The sequence below is a fragment of the Calidris pugnax genome, unplaced genomic scaffold (genome assembly GCF_001431845.1).
Source record: "Calidris pugnax isolate Ruff unplaced genomic scaffold, ASM143184v1 scaffold303, whole genome shotgun sequence".
NCBI classification, from domain to species: Eukaryota; Metazoa; Chordata; class Aves; order Charadriiformes; family Scolopacidae; genus Calidris; species Calidris pugnax.
Window position 1 is genome coordinate 325,399 of NW_015091087.1, and position 18,641 is coordinate 344,039.

Here is an 18,641-nt window from a genome sequence, read left to right on the forward strand (position 1 = left end):
ATCTCTCCATCATCCGCTGGTGGGTGCGGGGACCGAGCCAGCGGGGCGGCTGGGGAGACCCCGGCTGGAGGTGGTAGCGGGGGGGCGAGGTGGTGCGGCTGGTCTTCTATCCCCCCCCCTCCTCCCTCCCGCCCCATCCTTGCCCGGGGGCTGGCAGGACCTACCGGGTGGGGCTTGCTACAGGGAGAGCTGGAACCCAGCTTTTAACACTTGTCTTGTAGGACAGGAGTCTGGTTTGCTGGGTAGACCCCATCATAGACTGATAGAATCACAGAGTGGTTTGGGTTGGAAGGGATCTTAAAGATCATCTAGTTCCAACCCCCTGACATGGGCAGGGACACCTCCCACTAGAGCAGGTTGCTCAAAGCCCCATCCAGCCTGGCCTTCCAGGGATGGGACATCCACAACTTCTCTGGGCAACCTGTTCCAGTGCCTCACCACCCTCACAGTGAAGAATTTCTTCCTAATACCTAATCTAAATTTTCCCTCTTTCAATTTAAAACCCTGCCACCTCGTCCTATCCCTACACTCCCTGACAAAAAGCCCCTCCCCATCTCTCCTGTAGGTCTGCTTCAGGTATCGGAAGGCTGGTATAAGGTGTCCCTGGAGCTTTCTCCAGGCTGAACAACCCCAACTCTCTCATCCTGTCTTCATAAGAGAGGTGCTGCAGCCCTCTGATCATCATGGTAGTGCATAAACCATGTCATGAAAGCAGGGACATTTCCCTGAAAGTCCATCTGCCACAAATCTTACTGATGTGGGAGCGGTTTGACATGGGGGAAAGGTGGTTTTGCCTCATCCTACCCCCTCATTGGGATCTGGCTCACGGGCTGCCATCCACTTGACATGATGCTGCAGTGCAGATGGCCAAGGATCATCCCCGGCTGGACCAATTGTGGCTGCTGTGTTTTTACAGTGGCCGATGGCATGCTGAGTGATTGATGTTCTCCAAGGTTATGTTTCCTTGAGGCAAAGGTAATGGTCAAACTCTCCAGTGAGAAAGATACTTTCTGTAGTAGAGTAAGGTTGTCACCATCATTTTCTTGTGCTTTGAGAAGAGCATCATCTGCCACGGGACAACCAAGGAGAAACCAGGGTTACTTTTCTTCTTTCACCAAGCACAGCTGAGTCCAGCTAGAAAGGAGTGTTGAAGCTTTGGGTGAAACAGCAACAACACACACAAGCAAGCATTTAACTTGACAGCAAGTAGTCTTCAGTCTCTTTATTCCCCCTCTCAGTAATACCTGAGCAGCGGGAGTTTTTCTGTGTTTCTGCTGTGATACAGATACCACTGCTCCCATTTTAAAAGGACTGAAGGAAAAGATTCATCTAAGGTCATCCAACGAGTTTGGGACACTGCATAAAACCGAATTATAAACAATCCTTGAAAGGATGAACTGATGATTTTTTCATCACAACAACTTTCTGAATCACCTTTTCATGTTTTGAGAATTTTTAAATATTTAGCTTCATTTTACGGTTGGTGCATTGACAACAGCAAACCAGGTTTTAGTCCAGAAATGGTTTAACAGCTGAATTGTGAACCTGTATAACAGCCTGCCTGCCTAAGGTTCACACATAACAGGTGGAAAACCCCCAAAACTGCAGTCCACGTGAGGCTCTAGAATCAATCAGATAAGAATCCCAAAGGAAATTGTGGATAGAAAGTAGCAGACAAATGGAGGAGGTCTTTCCCTGTGTGCTTTTTCTTTAGCCTCTGTCTTTCTTGCTCATCACTCTTTCCTTTTGCTTCTGTTGTCTTTATTAACAGTATTGTTTTGATGCACACCGTAAACACTCAGGTTTTGAGAACCTTGGGGCTAATAGGTAAGAAGATACGTGCTGTGCTCTTTTCTGTGTGCGTTTTTACTTTTCCTGATAGACAGTATTTTTGTATTATGTGTCAGCACTGAGAATGTGTTTGACGTCTTATTTGAAAAAGGCTGCCAGCTTAATAGATGATAAGTTCATGAAACAAAATTCTCAAATATTTGGTTGCTAAATGGTTAAATGCTGGGGCAAAACTATTGGCAGAAACCTGCTACTGAAGCACGAGTTAATTTCTGCAGCACTTCCAATGACTCTTGTGGTGTTATATTAAGGATGGATTTGGACTTAGATTTAATCTCCTCTGGGACTGCTCAATTACGAAGGGTATTGAGGTGGTTGCTCTAGAAGAAACAAGCATTTCTGCCTACTGTCAGGACCCTTATCTAGCATAAATTTCATTTACCTTTCAGCCCCATGATGGGGGAAATGCCCTGTTGGCTCAGCAGATCCCCAGTCTTCGGTGCAGGTTCCTGCTCATGTCTAGCCGTGAAGCCTTTGCTGTTGGGTGGTAGGGCTGGAGGTGGTGAGGAGCTGGCAGGGAGCCCAGCATGGCTCAGCCCCAGTGCTTGGCAGCACCAGCCTCTTGGGTTGGTGGGTGAGAAGATGGGCTCCAAGGAGATAAAAGCGAGGCATCTCGGGGCCCTTTGCTAGGGAGAGGGAAACCTGGGGGAGGCAGTCAGCCTTCTTCCCTGGAGAAAGGGGAGAAGGAACGAAGAGAAGGGGAGGTAGACATCATCAGACTGCACAGCGATCACAGTCTTGCTCAGTCTGTTCTAGTAAGCTGGTTTGCTGAAGACTTTATCCACTGTCTACTGCTACTTCAGGTAATACACTGGGTCGCCTGAAATCAGGCTGCTAATAAAAGAGAGGATGCTGGTTTAAAATCCAACGGGCTTATCTCACCTGGTGATTATGAAAAGTCTGCTTTCCCAACCAGCTCGATTATCAGTAAAGACACAATGAGTAACTGGCACGGTGCTGCACCAGCATTCATCTGATAAATTAATTAAATATGCTTGCTATAACGGAAGCAGAGTCACAGTAAGAAAACACTGTCATACGATCAGTGTGTCATGCTTTGAAAATTAATCTCTCTGCTTCTTTGCTCCAGCTTTGCTCCTGTATTTGTAGGAAGCTATTATCTTCTGACATCGAAACCATTGGCATGATCTCATAATTAAAGGTCTTTTTTTTTTTTTTTTTTTTTTTTTTTTGGTGAAGTCAAGAAGAGTTTTATTGGTGTCACTGATTCTGGGACTCCTGTCCAAAAGATGTCTTGATTGCTTATATAGAGATAACACAGAAATGCGCTGAGGCAAAAACCCTAGCTGAGAGAAGAAAATGCAGGTGTTTTTTAAAATTAAGTTTTTTTTTTTTTTTTTTTTTTTTTTTTTCTGGTGAAGGTAATACCTTAGGCTAATAAATAACTAGTTTACGTCTCCCTCACCTTATTCACACAAGTAGTTGCATTTACTTGACTATGACCATTCTGATAAGTAGGATGAGTAAAGGATTTGGCCAGAGGATGAGTATTTAAACACCTAAATCAGTTTCAGTCCTGGTTACATAGTAACCACGAATTAAAATTCTGTTATCTCATTAAACTGGTGCTAAAGTCAGTGAGGTTGTATGAGAACAGAATTTGGCCTTTCTTAGGTTGTGCACTCTGTCCTAAAATATCATATTGGACATTGTAGATGGAAAAATGCTTGTCATATTATCTTTGGTATAGTGGAGACCTCTATAATTAGGAGATCAAAGTTACATCCTCTTTGAGAGATGCTAATATTTTGTGTATTGGTGTTAATGTCATAATGATATTTCTAAGCTGTATTTTTTTATTAAAAGCTGTGAGATCTAGTTAATTTATTAGAAGAGTCTCACATGACCTCTCTTACATGCTGGAAACCAGGAAAGTGGAATTAAAAAACGTTAAAAACAAGCAGAATATAATATATGTATATAAGAGGTATCTTTTTTTTTCCCCCAGAATATAGATTACACAGAAGTAATAGTTCTTTTTTTTTTTTCTTTTTATTCTATGCTTCTATAAAATCAGAGTAACTGTTACAGAGTTCAATGCAAAGCTGGTGAGTTATTACAATCTCACGATAACAATTCTTTCTTCTAATTCTGCTATTGATGTTTTTGTTTTAAAGGATAGCTGATAATTTCTATTTGTGTGAAGGATGCACCGTACCCCGTTGGCTACTATATGAATTGTATATGGAAGGCTGCGGTCCAAATTCCAAGTATCAAGTAAACTCAGCCACCTTTGGAAAGGTACAGAGTAGATAGGATATATAAGATAAGAAGATATATTACGAGATAAGATATAAGATATATCATAAGATAAGAAGCAGAGATACCTAAACAGAAAATCTGATGCTCAAATATACAGACTGCATATTTAAAGAAATTAAATAATAGAGAGGAATGAACATGTAATGTATTATAGTTGTTTCTTCTCTAATGTATGTCTGGTAAGCCCTCATGTAGACACTTTTATATTAGAGGAAAGAGTATCGCTTGTGGTGGAATTTTTTTTTTGGGGGGAATTGGTCTATGTTATACTAGCAAAGATTTATTTTGCCAGTATATTTTAGAAAGCTTTACCAGGGTAAACAGGACAAGGTTAATAAACTTGTCCTGAGGAGCTGGTTCTTCTGTCCTTAAAATACCCCTTTCATTGTTACATAATGTTATACTTTTCTTTTTAAATATGCTTACAGAGATTTTGCTCCAAACACACTCTAAAAAAGGTGTTACAGAATCATCCAAGCAAAACAAATGCAGATGTAAAACCAAATCTCCTTCAAACAGTTCCATTTTTCTAATACACCATGTATTAGGTTGATACAATCCACAGAGAAATTATGACTTAGAAATCCTAATCTCAACAAACACTCGTAGCTGTTCAACTTTATTTAAGAAATTAAGAAAGACAGAATGCCTTGTGATTATTTGTTGCACAAGACTTTTTATTCAGAATTTCCTATTTTTACCACTGATACTATTTCATTAGTGCCCATGGTAGAAGCTACTAAACATTTTTTTATCACAAAACCAAAAGAATTTAAGTAGAAGTTGTACCTGAAATCAATTTCATTTGTGCAGATAACCTTGGCTGATGAATCATTTCTCTCAATTCAGTTGAATCTAATTTTCTTTTTTTACTGGGTAAGTTAAATCACTTAAGATTTGAGTGAGGTATGCAGCGTGATTTATTACCATAGCTTAATGGATCATCACCCATCAGCCAAGCCCATGGCTTGGCTCGGGGTAGATGTCTGTTGTGAAGCTAGTCACCTTAAGATCTCTTGGTAGTCAATGGAGAGAAATAAATAGCTACATATGATTCCTCTCACCCTAAATGAGTCATCTCAGGCAGCTCAGAAGAAATGTGCTTCAGAACCGTCTGGTTTTCTCCATTGACTACAGAGTCTGCAGCAACTAGCTTAGACATCTCTACCTCGTAACCACACAGGTAAGATTAATCCTATCCTGTCTGTACACTCTCAGGTGCTCCAGCGTGACGGAGTTACCACCTGTAAGCTAAGCCTCCTTGTGGTTTAAGTTAATGCATTTTACTTTTAAGTTGGGACAGGCATGGATGAAGCATGAGCCTGGTCACGCAGGCGAGCTTAGCTGAGGAGCCACAGCTGCCGTAGGCCGGTGCTTGCAACTCTTTGCTCACAGCCCTATCCTGCCCCAGTGCATCGGGGTGCAAGTTAACACATCTCAAGTGAGCAACCTGGGGTGCAGGTCTCCAGTGGCTTCATATGGTCTGGCCTTCTGAAGCAGGAGGTGGGACCCCGCAGCAAGAGGCTGAGGAGGGCAGGAGCTGCACCAAAACGCTGGTTTAAACTGAAGGTGCACGTGTCGATGGTTACCACGGCCTAGCTAATGGGATGAGCTCTTAATAATCCATCAAGCTGTAGTAACTCGAGTGCATTATGTAAGGACTTCTGGAGTCAAGTCCCCTGTGAATCAAACTGTAATGATTTAAAACACCACTAATACCAACTGCCCTATCCTGCTGCCCAAACACACCGCTGTCTCTGTAGAAGAGGCAGTGGGAAGAAGTATGCCTCTCATGGCACAGAAACCCCAGTTTCATAGTCTGTCCTCCTTGTACGAAAATGGGACTATGCTAAAATACCATCTTGATCAGCTGGGGTGGGTGCACAGGGAAATGTGTAAAGAACAGGACCACTCCAACACCGTTAAAACTGGAGGTGCGCGTCGGTGTGAGTCAGGGAAATTTGTCCTTTAGCAGGCTTTTGGACCAGCAAAATGCACTTTGCACGAAGTCCAAGTTTTGCACTGCTAAGTGGAGGCTCCCCACACTCCCCACTAACGTTGAGTACTTGATCCTCTGTCCCTGCTATATAGGGAACGTTAGCTCCAGCTGTCCTGGGTTAGTCTGTCTGCACGGAACAGCTCATGCAGAATAATCACAGTGACGTGGATTATAACCCTGACAGTATCTTATTACTCCGTAGGGCCTAACCTTGACAGATGCTGCGTGACCTCGGTTCACATTCACCACCAGGGTGGTCAAAAGGTTGCTTTGCAGCTTGATGATTCGGGTCCTTTTGAAACAGATTAAGTCAGGCCCTATCCTGCAAGTACTCCTTGCAAGAGCGAGTGAGTAGGTGAAGCCCCTTGTGTGATTAAGTCCTTACCCGAGTGAGTAAGGCTTGCAGGTCTGGCAGAGAATCACAGCATCTTCAAGTACCCCTAGCCCATATACCCTGCTTGCCTGTGGGTGGCCTCCTGGTGTGTTTCAGTGCAAGATAAACCAGATTAGTCTAAAATTTCCTACCTGAGGGAGGTAATCCCTTAAATTGCTTAGATTTCGATTCACAAAAGCCTGACTGTGTTCAACAGTTGCCATTTGAGAGGTGTGCAAGAACAGGTATGAAGCCTGCAAATGATGGAAAGCAAAAGAAATGAGCAAGGAGAAAAAAATGTAGCAGATACGTGTTTGCATTTTAGAATGAATTTACCAAGTATCCCCAATTTTCTGTTTGGTTTTTTTTTTTTTAGCTTATTCGATTAGTTTTCCCAGGTCTTGGGACAAGAAGGCTGGGCACAAGAGGGAGTACCAGGTAATGGTTTTGCTACCTTTGTTTAAAAATGTTGTTTGTAACTGTTCTAATTAAATTTTAAAATGGCTGAATTTTCATCTCCAGCACTGTAACCCAGCAGCTTAATTGTTGGTTGCAAGTCTGTACTACATTGCAAGATCCAGAGTGATTTGTGATGTCACCAAAAACATTAAAATAGAGTTAATTCCATGAGAATCACCACATCAGAGCTGCTTTGGTAGGGCATGAATTCCAGATCAGACTGGTCTTAAAAAAAAATTAGCGCTTTGAGTTGTAATAGCTTTTACAACATGGCTTGCATGAGGCATCTGCCAGACATTATATCCTTACTCAGAGCTCTTGAGACATGCAGGGTCAGGAAAGCCTGGATCCAGGATGCACGGGGGTGGCAGCCGTGATTAATGTCTGTGTTGTGCTTTTCATCATTGCACGTATCTGTGGAGTGACCCAGCACGTACTGGTGGTCAATGGAAATGTCGTAAACAGCTTAAAACCATTTAAATCAGACCACTTCAGATCCTCTTCCTACCTTTCTTTCTTCCGCGTTCCCTCTCTTCTTCTAGAGCACAGAGAGTTTGATGCTTTTTCATGGATTCAATGAATTTATAATCACACTTGGAATATCCAGACTGGAAAAAGAGATGTTTTAAGGGCATTTGGACACGGTAATTTTACAAGCATTTTGAGTAGCTGTCAAGGGCTGGCTTTGAGATAGACATGCCCTTACTTGATCTGCGACTTTTCTCCACTAGTCTGGACTTGCTATCAGCTTGATGCAGCAAGATCCTTTATTTTGGGAGTGCCTCACCGCAGACACTCCCAGGTTTCTCCTCACAGCTGGCAGGATTTGGGACGGTGCGTGATAGCCCCCAGTCTCCGTGCTCTCTCTTCCCATCAGCAGAAGGTTACCCTCTGCTGGCTGCTGGTGGCCTGGAACCACAGCACTGATTCCCTGGCTTCCCAGTCACCCAGCCTGGGAAGAGCCAGCTGGCAGCACCTGGGTAGCAGGGATGGTGACTCTGCTGCTCACCAGGGTCAGGATAAACCTTAGAGAAGGTCTGGTGGGTTTCTTGGGTTTTAGCTTGCCATGACAAGCAACGAGCCATCCAGTTCCTAAGCTACCGTGAATGGCTGCAGAACAACTGTACCAAATCCTTCAGCTTCCACTGGGATATGGGGTCCTCTGTCAGCTGAGACTCTGGTTCCTGACTTCTCTAGGTGTCTTGTACAAATCTATTGCACTTCCATCCACTGGTTTAAGTTTTTTTTTCATTTAAAATAAGGTACCATTCCAGGCCAAAAAATATTAAAAAGAGTTTGTAAAGACTTTGAGAGTTCGTGCAATTACCTTCTGTTGGGGAAAATAAATTTTCAACAGAATTTAAAAAGAATAAATGTAGCTTTTTTTACTTGGTCTTTTCTTGTTTAAATAGGATGATCATCTGGTTTTGAAGGAAGAATATTTATTTCCTGACTTGTTGAAAATCATATGCTTATCAGTTCATCATTTGTTTCTTTTCTAGGTATCATTATGATGGAATAGCTATCAAGAAAAACTCTTCCTTTTATGCACGTTATTGCTGTCTTCTGTCTGAAAAGAATTATCTCAGGTTTGTTTTTTAAATATTTTACTCACAAAAAGTCACATGACAGTCTATATATTGTCTGTATATAAAAGCCTGTAAATAATCTGTTGAAGACTGACAACAGTATTATATTTTTCTTATTACTATAAACACTATAAAAGTGCTCTGCCCTAATAGAGATGGCTCTATTTTGAAAACATGTCCTACCTAATCATACTTCCTTGAATTGAACATTATAGTCATGTAGATCTTAAGAGCAGGAACTCATGCCACACACAAAAGAGGAGCTTAATACAGTCAGACTCTAAATGGGAGCTCAAATAAACACATTGACAATTACTTCATGATATTGTAGCACCTTCCTTATTAAACAGTAGGCTGAAGAGACATATTAAAGTATAAATGACTACACTGTTTTGAAGAGTGCTACACGCAACCATATTATCAGGATTTTTTTATTACTTGAAACTAGGCATATTACTTTGAAAACACTTCCTTCATTTAATTTGAAAAGTTCAGATTTGAAAGTCATCTCTTGTAAGGGAACAGGCATAAGATGAGTAGAAATTTATTGCAAAAATTAGAAGTCTAAAAATCCTTGATGTGTGTAAGATACTTTGGCAGACTAAACTGTACACATGAGCACGTACAAGTTGTAGGCAAGGGAAGGAAGAGTTCTCTTGGTTAAGCTCATGGTTGAGATAAACACACCACAAGTTTGCGTTTCTCCCCAGAAAAAAAAAGGAAGGGAAATGCTGCTACAGCTTAGCGATTTTACACTCCTTTTAAATGCACAGAAGAAAAATACCTGCAGCCAATGGCTTGGACTTTGGAGACAGGGCTCATATCTTCACTGTCTTACAGACTTGTACATGACTTTTATGTGTAAACAGATAAGTTTTGCACTTTGGTTTCCACTGTTTAACATGGAGATATAGCATTTTTCTATAGCATGAATGTTGGAGTGATACAAGTCAGCCTATTAAGCACCTGCATATTCTGGTGATGATGAAAGTTGTTTCGGTGTCTGTGATATTTTACAAGATAGTTGTTTAGTTGAATAATAGAGCTCTGCAAGAGAACGGAAAAATCATACCCATGTGTCAGTTGCCTTCCTCCATGGGTTTTATAGCAGAGTAATGTTGAAGGAGTTCATAGAGTGACAATGGTAAAGAATGGGACAGGACAGAGGATCAGGTTCTGTGGGTGATCAAGTGACAATTGGTTGCTGTGAGAGCAAACAAATTATTTATAGGCAACTTGAGGCTCCTTTCCCATGAGACCCTTACTGAAGTGATATCCCTCACTAATCATGCACCCAGGACAACCAGAACAGGCCTAAGATTTGACGCCTATAACAGGGAAAGGTCTTGGCCACTATTCAAGGAACTTTGTGGGTCTGTGACTGGCTCTCTTCTTGTCTTTCTTCTTCAGGGCAAGAAAGGTGTTTCCTTGAAGTTTCACTTGGAAACAGCAGTCTTGCTGGGCATAGTAGGAGAGCTGCTAGTTCTCCTCCCCCTCTGCTCTGCCCTGGTGAGGCCCCATCTGGAGTACTGTGTCCAGTTCTGGGCTCCCCAGTTCAAGAAGGACAGGGAACTGCTGGAGAGGGTACAGTGGAGAATCACAAAGATGATTAGGGGCCTGGAGCATCTCTCTTACAAGGAGAGGCTGAGGGACTTGGGTATTTGACATCTACTCCTAAAAAACCGTATTTCATTGGGTCAAACCAAGGGAAAGGAGGTGTATTCCAGGGAAAGAGATGACATAACCAGCCATCTTGCGATCTTGATATAGTTTCTTGGGGGTAACTTTTCAGATTTAAATAAATAAAAACATAAAGGTCGCATTCAGACAAAGATCATCTTTCGAGCTGCAATAGGAAAGTCTCTTAGCTACAAAAATATCTTGCCTGATGCTTCTTTCATTGAAAACAGTTATAAGAAGTCACTAAGCTGATGTGCAAAGCCAGACAGCTGGAATTAGAACAGCTTCCACTCTAAATGCAGCCACATGTCTCTGTCACGAGTCAACGGGCACACTTGCAACACCTGGGCAGCCAGGTGTCACACTTACTTCTTGTTTCTGTTAAAGAACAGAAAAAGGAGAGAAAGTAATAAAAAAGCACAAAACACAACCAGAGATGTATGAATAACATGATTAAAAAAAACCAATCTCATAACAAAATAAGCAGAAGCTTCAACCAAATAAGAGAGTTTGTTTCCATCTGGATTTAGGATTTTGTACATACTTTGCAAATAAATAGGAACATGTCATCCTCTCAGGAGAGTTCAGTACTTTTTGAAATCAGAAGTAATTTTTCATGATCCAGTGAAGTTGATAAAACCAGCAATGGCAAATTCTGGATTTTTTTTTTTAATTAGAAAATTGAAATTTAGAAAAAGAGTAATTAAAATTTGAAGACTTTTTTACCTGCAATAACTATTTCTCCCTCCCATGCCTGAATAGAGTCCAACATGCAGATGCTTTTTCTGTTGCATCTATCTGAGGGGAAGGTAGACCTGGGAGCCCAGCTGAGAGACCAAGGCATCCACCCAATCTGCTGGTCAGTGAAGAAAGGGATGCTTTCAAAACTATGATCCACTGTCTGTAATTACTGAAAAGAATATTTCTTGACCATATTGAGATAGTCGGCAATTGACATGGTGCTGGTAATGAGCAACTAGGTCTTTGAAGGATGTGGCAGGTTGAGAGCTTTGCTTTTTTGGTGTAATAGAAATGGCAGTATGATTACAATGGTTTGGCTTGACTACAAAGAAGGCGTTTGCCTTTTGATAGTCAGTGGGGCCTTGGACATGACGGTTGGATGAGCTGGAGTGATGGGGATGCTCTTATACAACACCCCTGAGCTGGTTCATCTTGGATTTTTTGAAGATATGTGAACCATGGCACTGATGATGGTGTTATGAAAGAAGTGTAAATAAACACAACCGTAGCCAATGAAGTCTCCAAATGTATTATGGAGATTTAAGGGAATATGGTATTTACTGATTTGCGTTACAATAGGGTATCCTCTAGGAACAGGAGCTTTGAGAACAAGCTCTCCCTAAAATGGTACCTGCTCTGGCAGATAAAGAAGTACGGCAGTGTTAAAAAATGCCAGCGAATTTTGGCTTCATAAGAGTTACTTTATGATTCTAGTAATAGAGAAGGTCTGTGCTTCTGACTTTCTAGTGAAGCAAACCCACAATTTTTTTAATAAAAAAAATCTGATATCATTCTAGCAAATTAGCTTTTCTAATCTCATTGTAATCTGACAGCTAACAGCACACACATTGGCCACCCTCCCTGCTTTCATTTTTCCTTCATCCTTCTCGTTCACCTCTTTTGGTCTTTTCATCATCCCCACCTTTGTGTTTCCCATTTTAGCTCTAGTTCCCACCCCGCAGCATCATCCAAACTCTGCAAGATACATGGTGAAACTCCTCGTGATTTTGCTGTCACCCGTTTTCCCCTTCTCCCACCCACCCACCTCTTGTTTTGTGTGTCCCATCTTTACCCAGGGACCGCTCTCCAGGGGAAGGGAGCAGCTCTGCCTGGCGGCCAAGCACCTCTGCGGGCACCAGGTGAGTCCCAACCACCTTTGCCAACAGCAGGAACACAGAGATATTAGCTTTCCTTAAGTATTTGCACGTAATGGTCACCGGGGCTGGCTGCCAGGGCGCGGGAGGACCCACGCAGCATCCCTTCTCACAGCTCACCATCCCCGCGTTGGGGGGGGAGCAGGGAGCCAGCCTGGCTGAGGGAGCCAGCCCACTGGAGGAGAGCGATGCTGATACGCGTTGCCATAGTAGCAGCAGCAGAAGATACAGCTGGCCGCCTTCTCAGGGAGAGCAGGAGCTGGAAAATATTCATTAATTTTGTTTCACAGGCTTTAGAAATCTGCAGGAAGGACCCGTTTGAAAAAAGCGTTATGAAACGTCTCTGCTTACACATTCTTCCCTTTGTCCAGCAACCAACTTTAAAATGTCCAGGACAAAGAGTCCATAATGTTACCAAACATGCCCACCATGGATGCTGTACCCCATCTCAGGCAGCCAGTGTGGTTGTCTTGCTGGAGCACTGCCTTCATGGCAGAGAGTAGTGGCAGAGGGCAAGGTAAATTTTCAAGGGTTGGTTCTGAGGACAGCAGAGAAACGAGAGAAGGCATTTTCAGCAGTTTGAGTTTCCGAGGAGATAAGCTGTTACTCTTTGTCCCCTGTCCCTTCAGGACGTATGTTGGTACCCTGGTTTATAATACATCACAGCAGTGAAACCCAGCAGCCAGGATCTGATTAGATAGCCTTGAGTGTTAGCAGCCACCAGTGGAAGCACATTTTCCACACAGCCCCTGCCTGACACCCTTCAAAACAGCCGAGTCCAAAAGGACCCTGGAGTTTGAAATGCCTTCGCAGACAGCGAGCAGGTGTCAGCAGCAGATGGGGGCTTGACTGGAGGAATCCAACTCTCACAGCACGTCCCTTTTACCAGCAACATTCCTCTCCCCCCAGTAGGATTAGCCTCAGCAAAACAGGCAGGGAGGGAGGTAGGAGATGGTGAAGCAAGAAAGCAGCCTGTTGTGTCTGCATCACCAGCTTTTCAGCCCAAAGCCAGTGGTCAAGACTTTGCAGGTCCAGGTGAATTGTGACCATGTGGAACATCATGGCAGGCTTGCAAAGTAAATGGGGCACAACTGGGGGGAAAATAAATTAAAAAAAAGCCATCTAAACTGATATAGGGTGGAGAAAATGGAGTTATTGTGAAAACAAAGCACAAGGATGATTATGCTTTCATTATTTGCATGTTTATAATCATTATCATTCTAAATGAACTGCAACTACAAATACAAACCCACGATTTTGCAGGGACTTAGAGGACATTGCACTGTTGAATGGTTAATAGCCTGCCATCTTTATAATGAATGGTTCAGTTTCACCTTAAAATTGAGAAATTGGTCTTCAGGCTTGTTAGAAAATCATAGGGGTGCTGAATGGCAAGAAAGAGAGCGGGGCTTCTTTCCCAAACACTGTGCTCCAACTTAGTGCACTCTATCCAGTTTGAGCTCATTTTCTTACTAAATACTGAATAAATGGGTGAGCTTTTTAAAGCTTTTTTTTTTTTTTTGTATTTTACCACAGTGGAAACGCCTGCAGTTATGGAGATGCAGCTGGTTACAAGAGCCATAGCCCCCAAAAAAGAACAGTGAGTTTTGGATACATTAGACTTACAACAAAATTTCTATCTGGGTGTTTAATTACAACTATGATAGTTGTATATATATATAATAATATGTATATAATGTATATAATAATATGTTCTGAGGAACTACAGTTAATCTGTCCTCTTCTTCCAAATAATGTTTGTCTGCATAATCTCACTAAATGCTTACTTCCCCCACTCCTATTTCACCTGGTAGCTAAACATTTTTCTTTTCTTCACGCCATCCCAAATAATTTTATCAGTGCTGAGAGTGGAAATCGTGGCTGACAGCCCAGGTTTTGAATCTTAGGGAAGTTAGTGGGGCACAACCGTCCTTGCCTGAGGCCCCCGGTAACAGACCCTCACGCTGCTGAGCCAGTGTCTTTTCAAGGCACTCAGAGTTTATTGACATGATTAAATGTTTGAATACTAGGAAATGATTAAGAAAAACCAGAGCGCAGCCCATGCTCACCAAAAAGGGCAGACGCAGGGCTAGTCTGTGGCACTTCTCTCCCCTAAGCGTGGTGGCATGGGATGGCTTGGCACCATTGGGGCTGTTGGAAGTCAGCCAGCAGAGCACCATCAGCCAACTCACCTGGACCAAAGTGAGGATAAAACCAGGAGAGACTGGGTGACTGTCTTATTTTCACAGAGCACTCGGGTGCAGTAATGAGTGCTCTGGAGTGGATGTACTGGCAGCTGATGAGAAATCTGCTGTCGCCCCGACGGCAGAGCCAACTATCTGCAGCCTCATTGAGAAGGTTACAACTGTGACATGAGTGCTGTAGAACATATATGTGGAAGATACGTATAGCATTAAATATTTACTGAGTTTGAAAAGAAATTCATGTACTCTTTGGGATTTAAACACTTAGTTAGCCATGCTCGTTTCTTTCATCCACCCCTACTTTCTGAAAAAAAGGACAAGTATTCCTCTGAAGAAATTCATCTTATTAAAAAATCGTGTTATACAATTCCAAGAAAGTTCTTAATACCTTTAACAGAACTGACAAGATAATTGTGATCGGTTTTTTTTATTGTTCAAAATAAATTCTGATGCACTGAGAGCAAGGATTTACACTGTTCTCCATCTGTCATTTATCTGAAGACTCAACAAGAGAGATTTCTGTACCCTTGGCCTGAATTCAGCAGATTCTATCCTTGGGAGCAAGAGTTAGCGAAGAAATATTCCTATGAAATGGTAAGTTCAAGTATTTAATCATCAAGCTAGTTAGCTCTTTGTCTGTGTGATCCTTTTCTACCCTCTTTCTGGTCACCTTCTCCAGGTTGGACTGCTTGCCAATGAGTACTACGGCTATTGTCAAGATATTTTACATATGGTGAGAAAGAAAGAGCTTAACAAGGTATGTCTTTGCTTTAATAACACTCATTCTGATGACAGCAAACAACTCCAAGAATAAAATTGTTTCTGTGTAGCTTATTTACTTGACAGTTTGATCTAAGGTAGATGATCATTTACAGACAAAAGGAGCGTTCAGTCAAATTATTTGTGAATTCTTAATTAACACAACATGCTCTGAGAATCTGAGTTTTTAGGCATATTCTGAGCACTCCTGGCACATCAACAGGTCTGAGCCCAGCACAAAACACAAGGCCATGGACAAAAATTTTTCATTATATCCCCATATCCATGGCATAATTCTTTCTCTCTTCTTTCTTATGCTGCTTTGAGAGTTTCACCTTGTTGGCCCAGGATGCTCCCACTTACACTGGAGCCTGGCCAGGATGGGGCCAGGCAAAGAGCCCAGCTCCATGGTCATTCTTTTGCTTCTGTGCTTCTGTGTGTTGTTTTACTGAATTACACTTCACATTTCACAAGCGTGAAACCAGTGAAAATTCATAAAGGACTTTGTGTGACAGGTGGAAGCCTGTATCATGTCATTCTGGAGGTCTCTGCAGCCTGAAAGAATAGCACTGATGTCCATGCCAGATGTGTGCCAGATGTTCAAAAGCTATGATAGGCAGCTATTCAAGGTACTGTAGACACACTTGTTTGTTGTCATTATGTTATTACGTGTTTGTGTCTTTTTGGTACTTCTACCTGAGGAGAAGGGCCAGCTGTTTCTTATGTGGGATTTTCGTTTGTGCCTCGAGTCTGTTCTTTGGCTTCTTTGGGATTTTTCAAGGAGCCAGTGGAATTTGAGATAACTTCCATTTTGTTCCTATATATTCTTTTGAAAGTTCCCTAATATCCATGGAATATGCTGTTATAAATGTGGTCTGTGGTTCTGGCATAAGGTTATGTGACTGAAATTCTGACTGACAACTGTTTTCCAAATTATGAGAGCTATTTTTCCTTTAAGAACGCTACTGCATTTCTCAGTGACTTTCCACATAGAAATATGCAGTTTTCTGATCAAAATAATTTGCTTCTTATTCACAGCAGTTCATTAAGTAGTGTTTACTAATTAATTCAGGGTACAATGTTTATTGTTAGAATCCTTTTCCTTCTGCTAATTAATGTAGCTTAACTATTGCTTAATTGGAAGAAAAAGAATGGGCTTTTTACATTTACATTTAAGCTATTAATACAATTTTGTTTCATGCTGTTGTAAATATCTGTAGTACACCAATTGTGGAGCTCCATGAATTTGTATTCTAGGTAATGGAGAACATCCTGTTTCATGATTTCCTAGAGGAGGTACCTGTGGAACACATGCAGTCAATCAGATTGTTCAGTAAAAATGTTGAACTTTGGCTGCTTAATGCTTTGAAAGGGTTTCCATTACCGCTCCAAGCATCCAAATCTAAAGGTATGTTTGAGTAATAGAGAGATTTTCATAAAAGAGTATTTGCTTAAACTGCAGAGAAGATTGTGTTACAAGACTCTTAAAGAAATTTTTTTTTATTTTAGCTGATGTAACTTTGACAATAGTGAAGACTAGAGCTAGTTGGGATACAGTTAAAAGTAAACAGGCTCAGATAATGTTTGAGAACAAACTTAAGCCAAATTTGTTCCTAATTCATGGTAAATTAAAGTGTACTTGAATCTTTTTAAAGATCTGTCTCTTGCCGTGATCGCTTTAGCTGTGTAGATAGCTGAATAATGTGCAGTCTGCCCTCTGAAATTTAGGTATTGTTCTGCCTCTTCACCTGGCAAGTAGCTTTATGCAGATAAATTAATTAATGGCTACAGTGCACATCAATATAAAGGGGAAAAAAGCCATAGTCCCATAAGGAAACTATGACTGTCATTAGAGGAGGATTTGAAAAAATCTGTACTATACAAAGGTGTGGGTATATATGGGTGTTTGTAAATAAGTACACGTGTACATATAGTTACATATGACGCTGAATATTCTGGGTAAAACATAATGTTGCTCAGTTGTTCACTGAGGGAAGACCAGCTCCTCAGTGGCAAAGCAGGACTCCTGAGTAGACAAAAGATTGCATTAGCATTCATATGCTCAAGGAAGACTTGCAGACAGTCTTAATTCCGACATTATCATAGAATCATAGAATGGTTTGGGTTGGAAGGGACCTTGAAGACCATCTAGTCCAACCCCCTGACATGGGCAGGGACACCTCCCACCAGGTTGTTCAAAGCCCCATCCAGCCTAGGCTTGAACAATTCCAGGGATTCCACATCCACAACTTCTCTGGGCAACCTGTTCCAGTGCCTCACCACCCTCACAGGAAAGAATTTCTTCCCAACGTCTAATCTAAGTCTCCGCTCTTTCAGTTTAAAACCGTCACCTCTCATCCTATAACTACATTCCCTGATAAAGAGTCCCTCCCCATCTCTCCTGTAGGCCCCCTTTAGGTACTGGAAGGCTGCTATAAGGTCTCCCTGGAGCCTTCTCTTCTACAGGCTGAACAACCCCAACTCTCTCAGCCTGTCCTCATAGGAGAGGTGCTCCAGCCCTCTGACCATCTTCGTGGCCCTCCCCTGGAGTTGTTCCAACAGGTCCATGTCCTTTTTATGTTGGGGGCCCCCGGAGCTGGATGCAGTACTGTAGGTGGGTTTTCACCAGAGTGGAGCAGAGGGGCACCTCCCTCGACCTGCTGGCCATGCTTCTTTTGATGTAGCTCAGGATATGGTTGGCTTTCTGGGCTGCAAGTGCACATTGCTGGGTCATGTTGAGCTTCTCATCAACCAACACCCCCAAATCCTTCTCCTTAGGGCTGCTCCCAATCCATCCTCCACCCAGTCTGTATTTGTGCTTGGGATTGCCCTGGCCCATGTACAGGATCTTGCACTTGGCCTGGTTGAACTTCATGAGGTTTGCATGGGCCCACCTCTCAAGCCTGTCCAGGTCCCTCTAGATGGCATCCCTTCTCTCCAGTTTGTCAACCGTACCAGATAGCTTGGTGTCCTCCGCAAATGTGCTGAGTGTGCACTCAATCCCACTATCCAGGAACATCCTGGATTGCTTAGGCCCTGCTTTGTTGTCCCTCCAACAGATATCGGGGTGGTTGAAGTCCCCCATGAGGGCCAGCATTTGTGAAAATGAGGCTGCTCCTTTCTGTCTATGCTCATTTTGCTTGGTCTTCCTGGTCAGGTGGCCTGTAGCAGACCCTCACTGTAACATCACCTGTCCCTGCCCTCCCTCTAATCCTGACCCATAAGCTCTCAGTCGTCTCTCATCCATCCCCAGACAGAACTCCCATGCACTCCAGCTGGTCATTGACACGCAGGGCGATACTCCCTCCTTGTCTCCCCTGCCTCTTCTTCCTGAAGAGCCCGTCTCCTTCCGTTCCAACACACCAGTCATAGCAGCCATCCCACCATGTCTCCATGATGCCAATAAGATCAGAGTCCAGCAGGTGTGTGCATTTCTCTAAGTCCTTTGTTTTATTCCCCATGCTACATGCATATGCGCAGAGGCATTTAAGTTTCCTGTATTTGAATGCTTGATAGAGCAAATTTAGGAATGTGTTTTCAACATGTGTG

The 18,641-nt window shown here is 42.5% G+C and overlaps 1 protein-coding gene across 1 annotated transcript in view; it reads left to right on the plus strand.

Annotated features, from left to right (window-relative positions):
• Positions 1–18,641, plus strand: part of RFX8 (RFX family member 8, lacking RFX DNA binding domain) — a 36,485-nt gene that overhangs the window by 633 nt on the left and 17,211 nt on the right. The window contains exons 2-10 of the mRNA XM_014957745.1: positions 3,990–4,113; positions 6,883–6,944; positions 8,468–8,554; positions 12,052–12,114; positions 13,666–13,729; positions 14,799–14,927; positions 15,013–15,090; positions 15,608–15,721; positions 16,350–16,500. Of these exons, the coding sequence (XP_014813231.1) occupies positions 3,990–4,113; positions 6,883–6,944; positions 8,468–8,554; positions 12,052–12,114; positions 13,666–13,729; positions 14,799–14,927; positions 15,013–15,090; positions 15,608–15,721; positions 16,350–16,500 (872 nt within the window). The remainder of the gene's footprint in view (positions 1–3,989; positions 4,114–6,882; positions 6,945–8,467; positions 8,555–12,051; positions 12,115–13,665; positions 13,730–14,798; positions 14,928–15,012; positions 15,091–15,607; positions 15,722–16,349; positions 16,501–18,641) is intronic.